This window comes from Pholis gunnellus (genome assembly GCF_910591455.1).
Source record: "Pholis gunnellus genome assembly, chromosome: 9".
NCBI classification, from domain to species: domain Eukaryota; kingdom Metazoa; phylum Chordata; class Actinopteri; order Perciformes; family Pholidae; genus Pholis; species Pholis gunnellus.
Window position 1 is genome coordinate 18,179,674 of NC_136535.1, and position 13,504 is coordinate 18,193,177.

Consider the following 13,504-nt stretch of genomic DNA (forward strand, 5'->3'; position numbering starts at 1 on the left):
CAGTCTGTAAGCCAACAATAACAAGTTATAAGCTCTGGCGTAACCCATACAGATGTGGCTTTAAATGTCTTTGTTGTAATGGCCAGATGTTTTCAGTGTATTTTTCAGCCCTTGTGTCTTTTTAAATAGGGTACAATTAACCACATTACATAAATATAAGTATGGATAGTGCTATTTGTTGCAAGTTTTCATTCAGCTGTAACTTTACAAATAGAAAGAACAAAATCTCTTGACAAAGGCATAGCTGAGAGCTTTACGAGGAGCACCTGAAGGCAGCACAGGGAGGCGTTTCCACTGTGTTACTGCGTCGCTTGCCTGTTCAGCCTGATTTCCCCCCCCCCCCCCCCCCCCCCCCCCCTCTCTCCCCCACTCAACTCCCTCTCTTCCTCTTATTTCTCACCGCATCTCCTCCACCACCTGCCACAGCAGCGACGCAGCGATGGAGAACCGCCGCAAATGATCGCAAGCTCACGCAAGACTTCGCCAGAGAGAGAGAGAGAGAGAGAGAGAGAAAGAGAGAGAGAGAGAGGGAAAGATAAATAAACACAGAGGAGTAGAGATATATAGAGGGAGACACAGAGATAGAGAAACGGAGAGACGTGCGGAAACAGAAACATATGGTTCGTCTGAAGTGCGGCTGTTTCTAGGACTGCCTAACCGAGCTGAAACTTATTCAACCGCCGGGATCAACTAAAAGGCGCATTCGTTGCATCCGTTTTGACACTTCTTTGCATTCTTTTGTGTGTGTGTGTCCTCTCACCTGTGCGAGACTGCGCTTTATTCACCTCCGTTTCATTAGTTTGTAGGCTACAGGCTGGACTGCGGTTGTTGCACCTCCCTGAACGCGCACGCATACACGCGCACTGCACTGGTCATCACAAGACGCGGTGCAGCCCGCAAAAAAAAGCTTCTTGCAAGGAGGAAATTGAATTAGACAAATCATTCCCACAGTAGAGGAGTACAAGAGTGGCTGGCGTCTCTGCTTCTCTTCATTCTCCCCCGGCTCACCGTGCCTCCTCCGGGCCCAACAGGAGTCTCATAGAGCCCGTCTCTCTTCTCCTCCTCCCCCCTCCTCCCTTCCCCCCCGGTAACGAGCCATGTCTGGACACACTGTGACCATCCCGGACGACCGGGCGTTCGCCAGCTTCAAGGCGGAGTGTCTGTGCGAGGAAGGCTGGAGCGTGAACCACAACAAGGGGGGCATCACGGTGTGGACCCAGTGTCTCGAGGAGGGGAAGTCCATCCACAAAATCAAGGTGAGACTGTTTCACCTCCGCTGCAGGGACGAAACAGAACATAGAGGAAGTCCTCAGCATATGTTAAAACAAAGTCTACATTTGATCTGTATACTCATTTTCTATTGGGAGGAGGAAATAAAGAAGCCGTGCTGTGTAATCGGGCTGGCAGGAAACTGCCTTTTCTACATTCCCATATTATTAAAACTGCTGACATGCTTTAACTGCTCCTTTTTTTGCTGCATGGTAGTTGCAGAGGCTTCTACAGCCCTCCAACAGCTCATTGCATTCAAACGAAATGTATTCAGATGACGTGGCATATTACACGTTGTCCCTTTTTTATAATCACACAAACAAATGGGTTCAGTTAATAGTCCCGAAATGATGCTGACAGTGCAACTGTAAAGCCTGCAGCATGCAACTTTTTTTTTTTTTCAATGTCACTGTTTAGTGAACACATCCTGTGTTAGATCTACTCATCTATTTATAAATGTGTACAGTGGCTGGGTTGTGAATTTATGCCTGATGCACACTATGAGAAATCCCCGGTACTTTAGAGAAGTGAGAGCCTCAGGAGTCAGGTTCTCTTCTCAGGGGAGTAGATATACCATTAACCTCTGGCAGTGAAACTATTTTCAAATCTCTAAAGCAGCAGTATTAGGTAGTGTTGAGTATAATATTTCAGCTTACTTTGTTGACTTGGAGTTGGTTCTGCAATGTGTTATTAATTTAACTTTTATCTTCTGTAATTTAAGGATGTGCTGCTTTTCTCGGCTTCATATTATTATAATTATCTTTGGGTTTAATGACAAAATATTAAGCTTAAAGACATTATTTTGGTATTGATGGTCATTTGTCATTGATTGTAGGTATTTTATTACCTACCAGTTAGCCAGCTAGCCCTAGAGCTGCACTCGAGTACAGTTTGACATTAATACAGTAACACAAGTTGCAGTAGGTGGAAACAAATGTAGTTCCTCCCTGATCATTGTTTAGGTAAGCTCATGTGAAAGTGCTTCCTTATCTAGTCAAATAGCAGTCGTGGCAGTTTGTCTCGATTGTGAATGTTTGTCTTGGGAGTCGATGTGGAATAGCTGGAAAAACTGCTGTGTACCATCTAACACGTTATATTTGATCTTGTCATGAATAATGATTTGTTAGTGTTCCTGGACAGAGACCCATGGGAACAAAACTACCTCAGCACATGTGTGGCATAAACATGACTACTAGGAATAGATGATTAAAGAAGTTTGCACACATGTTCAGATAAAAAGTGACAGTTTAATGCAATTTTAAGCTCCTTTATCATTAAGATTATCAGTTATTTGAAGAAAATTACGGGGATGTATAATGTGTCAATGTATAAAAAGCTACGTAGAGTCCATTCATACATATATACTTCGGTCATATATAACTACTTGAAAAAAAGGTGAAAGATTTTCATCCTACAGTCTCCCCTTAGCCTCACGCCTGACTGACTGGCAATTTAGAGCTTAACTGGCTCAAATCTCCTAAATCTCCTAAAGTGTTGTCACTTTCACTTTAAGACCGATTTAGCTTCACAGCTGACAGTTTTTGGGAGGTTGCTTCTACTTTTCCGACCTGTGCAGGACTTTCTGATCTGACATTGAATTCTGATGACTGTAATTTCACTCTGGGATACATTGCCCTCTGTGTGAACAAGTGTGTAAACGTGTGTGTGTGTGTGTGTGTCTTCCTGCTGGTATATCCGGGTTCGAGGAGCGTGATCGAGCCCCCAGGTGTTTACTTTGTTAAATAAAGCGGAGTGTGTGCACGAATGGGTGTGTGTCTGTGTCCATATGGGTGTGCAGGAGCCACAGCAGCAGAGGGATTTTCCCAGCCCCCATCTATCTGCTGTATCTTTACCTGTGAAGCAGGGTCTTGTGTGTGTGTGTGTGTGTGTGTGTGTGGGGGGGGGGGGGGGGGGGGGGGGTCAACGGGCCAATCAGGAGAGTGTAAAATGGTCTAATTTGTGTGCAGAAGGAGAGGTGTATCATGCCTGCATCAGCTGGGTAATACGTGTGCGTGTTTGTGTGTGCGTGCAGTGGTTAAGGGTACAGGTGTGTTTCCTCGGGACAGCTCTGCAAACAGAGACAAGTAGAAAGTGCACACAGACACACATTAGGAGTTTGAATGGGGCTCCTATCTATACCTGCCACTTTATCTTTATGTAAATACGACAGGAGCTTTACTTTTACAGGAGTTTATTTATTTCTCCTCACAAAATGATGACATAATTGTAGTTGTGTGTTAATAAGGAAGATGGGGTGTATCGATCATGCTTATAGATGTGTGTGTGTGTGTGTGTGTGTGTGTGTGTGTAAGGGTAGGGGCATGCAGCGATGCCACGGATACTGCTCCTCTATTTATAGACGAAATAAAAGCATGCATCTTTGCTGGTGCATTTCGAATGATTAATGTCAGTGTGGAGCATGAATAGCAGTAATATATATATATATTTATCCAAACCTGAGAGAGAGGGAACAGTCTGACAATCATCATTATCATTAGCAACCTAATTATCATCAGCCCCATTATTGCCATACTTCTTGCCACTGCCATGTTCATCTATAATAACTTTTGGTATCACACTGTAATAACAGCTGAAACCGTCCCATTATATCATTTGTCAGCACATGACTCCACACACAATGCACAATGCGTGGGTGTGTGTTAGTGTAGGTGGTTTTTGGTTACTGTAATAGTTTGACAAACACACAGGGAAGCCCGGCTGTGAATCACACGTTACGCACGTTTTTTTGTGTTCATAATTGTCTTCTGCGATCATGCATCAGCACCCAGAGGAGCAAAACGATGAGAGTACGGAGCGAGGGATGGAAGACGGTGGCGGATAGAGAAGAAGATTTGGTGAGACAGGGAATAAGGAAGAGAATGAGTAGTAGCTGGTGTGGGTTGGATGTGAAAAGGTCGGAGGTCATGGTTGTTCTGCGTGGGCAGTGGGCGCAGTGTGGACTCGGACCTGGCATGCAGAAAAGACTCACCAAACCACACACACACACACACACACACATACGTATTGTTCGTGTGCCTACTTGTCTGCCTTTTTGTCTCCCTCCATCTCTGCTTTATCTCTCTGAACTCCCTTTCACCCGCCTCTATCTCCGTCTCCTTGCTTCATCTGTTGACTTCACTGAATTAGTGTGTAATAGAATTAAGCACACGTGTACTTAGCTGGCTGTAGGTCTGCATTCTGCACTGAATGCCTTCTGCTCCCCACAGTTCTCTTCTTTTTTCCTTTTCATTTGGTTTGACTTCTTCCTCCTACTCCTGTTTCAGTGTGGACGCAACACATTCATTATTTTCCCTGGTCTTTTCTGACCCGCGAGTCCTCTCCATTCTGTCTACACGTGGATATCAAATATAAGATCATTATTTACGTATGGTTGCCTTCTGTCGATATAATACATTGCACTATCTGTTTTTTTTCTTCTGCTGAGGCAACAAACATGGCTTTGGCACAGTCTAGTTTGAAAATCCCATCATACTGTACTGTATGTGTGTTTTGTACTTCCAGTGTGGAGACGGTAAGAAACAAGCCTTTAATTATGTAACGAGCAAAGCGTCAGCAGGAATCACAATGCATTATTGTTTCCCTGCAATGTCAATCAGCAGTCTGTACCCCCACACACCCTCTCTTAATGTTCAGAGTCCTCTCAGGGTAATAACAGAATACATGTGAAAAGTTGTAACTATTCACTTCAATAGACTGACAATGAATTAGTTGAGGCACATCAGTATCAGATGACTAATGACATTTGAACAGTCAATGAGCTCGTCTTTGTAATCTTCCTCCTCCATGTTCTGGTTTCTTAATCACACTGCTGGAAACTTTACTTACATCCTTTACTTACTTAAACGTTTTTATACTACAAAGAATAGAAGTTTTAACAACAAATTACACTTAAAACTACTCATTATTTAGAAGTAGTATAATAATTATTTATGTGTGTATGTAAGTAGTGCTGTTTTTTTAGGGCTGACAGTTTGTGGAGATCGGTCTGACTTTGCGAGACAATTTTTCTTTTACGCTGTCATATGGAGGGGTTAATTCAATTATCCTGTAGGTTTTAGCATCAAGGCCACAGCTAGTGTTGTTGTTGTTCTGGACTCCGTTATATGCAGAGAATTTTTTATTATTTTTTTTTTTTATTATTCTGAATATTAAAGATACCATAAAAGTAGACTTTATGGCAGAACAGGTGTATGGGATTGTACAGGTGTAGCTCGTGGCCAAGAGTCTTGGATAAATGAATCTATAACAATGTATATATTAGTTGATCACATGCAGCTTTAGCTGTCATATAAAAATACATAAAATGGAAATACTCAACTAAAGTAAGGAGTCTAATGGGACATTTAAAAAAAAAAAGTTTCTGTCCATATTATCTCACCATAAAATCATATATCAGTCTCTGAACCCAATCTACATTTCCTTGATCTCAGTGTAGAGATGGCATTTTAATTTAGCACTTTCTATTCCTTTTGTTTCACAGTGTGGCTGGTTGGGAAGCCCTGTGAGATTGTGGCCATTGCTATATATATATATATATATATATATATTAAATTGAATTTGACAGCAGCAACAATGGGCATAGCTCTCATGTTGTCATGCATTTCCAATTTGGATTTAGAGGTAGTAAATTACATTTCTTGAATAAGTGGGTTGGAAGCCAAAATGGGATGTTGAGATTTAAAATGATATCTGGTCTCAGGACAATTAACTTCACTTCATTTGGGTCTTTCTGAAATAGTGCCTTTTCAGTGTGTCTGTCAGTACCATTAACATTAATAAGCAAATGTCTGCATGCTGATATGCTAAACTAAGATGTTAAACATTATACCAGTCAAACAGCAGCATGCTGATGTTAGCACCGCTGTGTCTAAACACGGCCTCACAGCTGCTAACATGGCTCTAGACCCGTATTCATGTCATGTTACTCTTTCATATGACAGAATGTAATTGAATTAAAGGACTTTGTAGATCTATATCTGAATGAGCACTTCAGATAACGATTTTTAAAATGCCAAGTCCACCAAAGAGAGCTGTGCAGCCGAATGTAGAATGAAGTTGGTGATCGTTTTCTTTAATTAAGCCCTCAGGGATCAAGGGGAGGAAGATAGTGCAGATAGAGTTTTAACCCTCCAGGGCTGATTCATAATGGGAGTTAAAATCGCCTGGATCAGACAACTACCTGCAGTCCATTTCTTTCTCATTTATTCTCCTCTTGCTCTGTTTTTCTTTTGGGCCCTCTTTAGCCTTTCATGCTTGTTCTTTGTGTCTCTCATCCTCCATTGTTCTGTCCTTCTTTGTTGTTATTATTAAGACTAATTCCCCCTGGCAATTGTAACTGTAGTAACGGCTATACTCAAGGGCTGCAGACCGCTCTTTACACAGGGTGTATGTACAGTGTCATCGACTCCAAAGCTGACATAGGCAGCAGTCCCTATGGTATCATTATAGGCCGTGATACACTGCCTCATACTGGTTTCAAATCAACAAGTACGAATGTATAAACAATTGATCCTTCTTAGGTTTTGCTTTGAAATGTATCCATATAATTTATGTGAAGGTTGTTTTTAAAGTAGATCTTAGGATGTTTATGGCTAAAAATCACTCCCTGCTGTAACCTTCACAAACCATTTGACAGACTGCGTTTGTGTGTGTGTCTCGATCCTATAGTGACTGTATTGTTTACCATCTAAGAGCTCAGGTCAAGTAATGGCTCATCGGTCATCAGTGGCTTTGCTCTTAATGCTAATCCTAATTTTGTCTTTCTCTCTCTGTCTCTCTCACACACACACACACACACACACACACACACACACACACACACTGTCTCTATCGCTGACACTGATACACTCTGACACGTCATTTATTCTCGCAGTTAGGTGTGCATGTGTGTGTGTGTGTTACTTTCAAACTGTGTGTGTTCTGGATTTATTTGTTCTTTTTGCACATCAGATTAATATGGATGTGGAATTGTGTGCTCGTCTTTGATGTGTTTGTGTTTGTTTCACACCCACCTTTAGCGACAAACTGCAGCTCTACTTTACTGTGCGTTTATGGGATGCAGCTTCATTAAAATCGTATGAGCTCTAAAATGTTCCATGTTGTTCCACTAATCAGTAAATCTGGATTAGTCTATGGTTCATTTATGTCAGCTCTGTACATTTTCTTTACTGCCTAAAAATAATCATTCTGCCTCTTTCTGTCTGTCTCTCTTTCTCAGTGTCGGATGGTGTGCAAGGACGTGTCAGCTGAGTCCATGTATGACGTTCTCCATGACATTGAATACAGAAGGAAATGGGACACAAACGTCATCGAGACCTTCGATATCGGGAAACTTACAGTCAATGCGGATGTTGGTTACTACTCGTGTATGTCCCACAGAAAGCAGTCTTTTGACACTAATATGATTTGGGGCTGTGAATGGAAGCAGAGACACACGCAAAGTGCACATTGATCTACAGTCCAATGTTTTGTTCATCAGATTTATCTTGTATGTTAACAGGGACTTGTCCAAGTCCTCTTCGGAACCGCGATGTCATCACGCTTCGCTCCTGGCTGCCAATGGGGAAAGATTACATCATCATGAACTACTCTGTCAAACATGCCGTGAGTGCGCACACACACACACACACAGACACACACATACACTTCTGTACGGAGCTTACACATGCTCAGCTGGGGCCCCTGCTCATTCACCCCTTCAGTACTCTGTTCATATGTGTTCAAAGGTGCATTGTGAAACAAATGGCCCGTTTTCAAATGCGTGCACATTGAGTCGGTGAGCCGACATGAACGTTGATCCAGTTTAGCGAGCTTAAGGGCGTTGTTCTGGATTAGATGAAGTCCTTAAATATTTGTGGAAAGGCAGCAATATAAAGCTGTGTGTGTGTGTGTGTGTGTGTGTATGTGTGTGTCATTTAAGACTACCACGGCATCCAGGAAGTAAAGAGAGTTTGGCCACCTTTCCAAAGAGAGAGCACCCTCATACCTCCGGCTTTTAACTGGGAGAATGATTGATAGACTGTGTGCTGGCACTGCTTCACTTTAAGTGTAGGGTAGTTAATGTGATGCCGTTGAATACATTGTGTTCTTAGTTCAGCTTCCAGTCTTCCTTTTTAAGAACTAGAGTAACTTGAATGCCAAAGAACTCTCCTGTGTGAAAGATTGTACTCAGCACCTCTCTCTAGGGCCGCAGCAACCGTTTAGTTTCATTATCGATTAATCTTCAGATTATTTTCTCAACTAATCTATTGTTCGGTGTATAAAATGTCAGAACTATTTAAAATGTTTTCGCAGTGTTCTAAAAGAAGTTCAGTTTACTATCTGATGAGACAAAGGAAAGCAGCAAATCCTCACAATTGCCAAGCTGCATTACTTTAATGACGAATCAATTATCACTATAGTTGCCGATTATTTTCGGACAATCAACTAATTAACTAAGTAATTGTTTCAGTCTGACTTCCTGTCTTTTCTGTCTCGTTTCCATTTTCTTCTCTGGCTCTCTTGCGTTTCTGTCTGTACTCCGGTCTCTGTTTCTGTTTCTCAGTTTTGCTCGCTAATATAATGTTTACAAAAGGATAAGCCGTCTCATGTGACTCTCAGCTGTTGACTTACGCCTTCCGCATTCCTGCATCAACAAGTGGTTACGAACATAATAGACATTGTGTGTGTGTGTGTGTGTGTGTGTGTTCCATGTGTGTGTGGGCATGGCTGTGTGCCTGATTACCAAGGTCCCTCTATCACTAGAAGTCGAGAGCCTGACCCGTGGAGTGCAGCTTAAGGGGATCCTTAGTGGAGTGCTGAGTTTACACGTCCACCTCCAGGAGTCAGTCCTTTTTATACTGTGTTTGACTCTAAATGAATCCGTTTTCTTACTCATGGTGAATAACAGTTTTTTCTGTCTTTATATTTGGACCATTTTTCAGTAATCATCCTTTGAGATCCATTAGCCACTTCCCCGTAGTAACTGTCTGACTCATAAGAGGGGCCTATATATATTAATATTAGAGCTACAGCTAATGACTACTCTGTCAGTTGATCTATTGAGCACTTTTTTTAGCAGCATAGCTCCAGGGATGGCAGTGCTATTATTGGATGGATGGAATTTTCTCTCAAGAGGATGAAGCCCACTGACTTTGGTGATACCTTGATGTTTTTACCAATACCTGCAAAACTATTGACATTCCCATCAGCCTCAGCTGTACTTTGTGATTAGTGCAAATATTGGCATACTTGCCATGCTAAACTAAGATGGTGAACAACATGGTAAACATTATACTTGCCAGACATCAGCAAGTTAGCATTGTCATTATGAGCATGTTAGCATGCTGACGTTAGCATTGAGTTTGAAACACCGCTCTGTCTACAGTAAGTGCAGCCTCACAGTGCTGCTAGCATGGCTGTAGACTCTACTGTATGTTGTGTTAATTCATTGGTGAATATATAAAATGTCAAGAATGACATTGTGAGTTACCGGAGCCTAAGCGTTACACCTGCCCAACAGCCAAAAAACAAAAAGTAAATGTTCTTAGATCAACTTATTTCTGATTATAACTGATTGTCAGGTCAGATATGGAGTTTCCTGGTAAAGCGGACGTGTCAAGAGACGCCTCATCGGTGTCTAATGCTTTAAATCCTAGAGTCTGAGTACATTATCTCAGAACATAATGTTGTCGCTGATTTCCCAGAAACATGCAGATGTAATGAAAGCTGTCATTGTATTGTCAGCAGAAATTCCTTCAATGTAGCCTCTGCTACTAGAGGTGCAGGCACCAGAAATGTGAGTCAAATACTAAAGAAAGGATGAATCAGTTGCATGAAATTTTCCTCTGATAAAGATTCTTTAGCCAGCTGCTGCTCTCTATGGTTCTTAAGTGCTCTGCGGTGTGCCTGTCCCAATTAGTACTGGCTAACCAGTGCTATACTTTATCATCATGAATAATAATCTGAGATATGTAGTCAAAGGAGCCCGCAGTGGAATAGTCGGCCTTTACTACCGAGTAGTGTGGACTGGATTTAGATCAGAAATACAACCGTGAAGCAAAGAATCAGATTGATTGGCAGCAAAAAACAAACAAACTCCAGAATCCTAATGCTTACCCTGCACAAAGTATTTCAACCATTTGACAGATTGACACAAAGAGCTTAAGACACAAAGAGCTTTTTTTTTTTAAGTAGTGATTTTTGAGTTTTATCTGCTTCCAAAAAATGAAAGAAGATTTTACAGGGTTTCTTGTTCAAGGTTGATACATTCATGCTCTGAATAAGGATGTTCATTCCAATACGAACCCTCATCTGTACGTTCAATTCAATTTCAATTCAACTTTATTTGTATAACCCAATATCACAAATTTGCCTTGTTTATTGTCTCCACAGAAATACCCTCCTAAGAAGGACAAGGTGCGAGCGGTGTCCATACAGACTGGCTACCTGATCCAGAGCCAGGGACCAACCAACCTCTGTACCCTCACTTACATGGCCCAGGTAGATCCACGAGGTAACTAAAACACACACACACACACACACACACACACACACACACACACACACACACACACACACACACACACACACACAAGGTCAAACTTAACAGTAATGAATAAATAGCAGTTCACACAGAAGACTGAAGGACGCCGGCACACAAACACACAGCCAGGCGCACCAAGTTCTAATGAATGATTCATTCCCCTGCCTTTATGTCAAAATGAGTCGCCATGGTAACCACATGAAGGACAGAATCTATTTCACTCTGGCGCCCGGCTCCGTATTTAATCCTGAATGACATGACACGTAATAAAGAAAACTTGAAGTCCCTCTTTTATATCTTCCCCACCCTCTCACTTTCATCCTCCGTCAATCTCACCCTGTTCTCCGTCTTCGGTCTCTCTTTACAGGTTCGTTACCCAAGTGGGTTGTCAACAAGTCTTCCCACTTCCTTGCTCCCCTCGTAAGTCTTTTCGCAGATTAACACAGATTCTGTGAGTGAGTTCTCTGTTTGGTGACGTGTTAATCCACAGGTATTTATACAACCAATAATCAAGAACTAATATTCTCTCCTACACATTCCTGAAACATACTGTTTTCAGTATTAGTTTGTCTGTTTGAGGGTGTGTGCGTGCTAAAGATTCTCTGGAGAGCAGCCTGGGATGGAGCAATCCCTTTGTGATCAGATAATGTGATCTTACCCGTGTAGTTCATCTATTTTGTTCTTTCTAGGCGATGAAGAAGATCAACAAAGCCTGTTTGAAGTATTCAGAGTGGAAGCAGAGACACAACCCCGGTTTCAAGCCCTGGCTCTACCCCGAACAGACTACATTACCCAGCATCCCGCTCTCTGAGCTCAGCATCCAGCGTGCCGAGAGCCTGGAGAATATTGATGAGAGCTGCCTGGCTGAGATCCAGGGGAGAGAAGACAGCGACTAAAGCATACTCACTCACACACACGGTCATGTGTTCGTACAGTAATGCAGGGTTAGAAGCATGCCTGATACACATCCACAATTACACTCATGTATATGTGATTCTATATGTTAAGTATGTGTGTATGCAAATGTTGTTGCATATGCAGGCATACTAACAGGCACATGTATATACCGATCATGCACATAGACAAACTCATATTTGACCAACTCCATATATTATGTATGTCATATATTACATACATAATATATGACCTCATACATGCAACATAGATGCACTCACAGATACACACCCACCCACTCACAAGGGGCACCGAAAACTACTTCTGTTTACAAGTCGGTAAACTCATATTCATTGTAATCAGAAAGGCGGCTGTTAATGTGATATTTCATGCCCCTTCAAGGGATATCAAAGTTTTCTAATCAGGACCTATGCAGGTTATCATAGCAAAATATATTTTCAGTAAGATTTACTGTTGAGATGTTTACAGAGTAACCTGACCGTGGACAACTAGCTCTCATTCAGAATATAAACAGTGGATTTCAGAATTATACTCCTTTATCTGCGAGTTATGTATACGATCTATCTAGTAGGAAAACCTCTCAGTGCACCCCACCTAATGCTCATGTTTTCAGCAAGTACACATATGGAGATACATCATTAATTTAAACTACATTTATGCACTCAGACATGTATACACACACCCTTAGTGTCGTTCTGCCCATGTTGTCTCATTATGTGTCTCCATGACATTTTGTAAGCACATAATCAATATGCAGGCGTGCAGAAGGCAGCTGGAACCCCCAACCTGCAACCCTTTCACACACACACACACACACACACACACACACACACACACACATACAGATTTTACACACGTACTGTCTGCTACTCTAATTGAGAGATGTATGAATGTATGTAGAGTTTGCAAATTAAAAACGTATTCCTACAAAGGTTTTCAAATTTCACTGGTGAGCTGAGTCATCTTTTTTCCTGTATGCGTGTGTTTTAATGCGTCAGTGCCTTTGCTCCGGTCTGATGCTGCTGGTTTGCATGCTGATGCTAAAATATGGTTGATCTGCTCCCATTCACACATTGTTTCGGTGACATACACACACACACACACACACACACACACACACACACAAGAGCATTGATTACTACACAGCCATGATTAGAACAGGGAAACATCATGACATATAACCTATTGATGAACTGTTTTACCCTCTTGGAAAGTGTGTATGTGTGTTTGTTTGTATGGTTGCATGCACTCGCATGCGTGTAGCGTTTGTGTGCGCAATGGCCTAGATGAGAATGAGGAATCCCCCAATCTGTTGGCATGGCAACTCTGTGATCGACTCAGCACCGAAGGGAGACATAAAGCGAGGAGAGCTTTCCTGTCACAGTGGAAGTGACTTATTGCAGGGTGTCTGCCCCTTCTTCCCTGTGTAGGATCAGACTAAGAGCCCGTATAATGTACATGCACCACATGTACAACGGCTATAATTTCTGTTAATTGGACGACATGACACTAGTCTCGCGTAACACGTACTGGCACACGGTAACATGGCTTTTTAAGTATGGCTAAAGACCGCATCGAACATATTGGATAATTATTTGAAAGTCCATGAAGCTATCTGTGTGCCTGACTGCCTCAGTAAGAGGAGCATAGCACTGCATTGTACACGTTAACCTCATGTTTTTTTAATTTTGCATGTCATCCTCTCTTGACAGTTCCCTTTTTGCAACATCCGCCTCTGCATATGCACCGCCTAATAAATTATGAATGAAGAAGGAA

At 42.0% G+C, this 13,504-nt stretch overlaps 1 protein-coding gene across 1 annotated transcript; it reads left to right on the forward strand.

Annotated features, from left to right (window-relative positions):
• The first annotated feature begins 424 nt into the window (after window positions 1-424).
• stard10 (StAR related lipid transfer domain containing 10) lies at window positions 425-12,668 on the forward strand. Its single transcript, XM_079166034.1, has 6 exons — window positions 425-1,256; window positions 7,508-7,655; window positions 7,790-7,893; window positions 10,663-10,783; window positions 11,181-11,233; window positions 11,503-12,668. The coding sequence occupies exons 1-6, from the start codon at window positions 1,098-1,100 to the stop codon at window positions 11,707-11,709; spliced, it is 792 nt and encodes a 263-aa protein (XP_079022160.1). The 5' UTR covers window positions 425-1,097; the 3' UTR covers window positions 11,710-12,668.
• The last annotated feature ends 836 nt before the right edge of the window (window positions 12,669-13,504 follow it).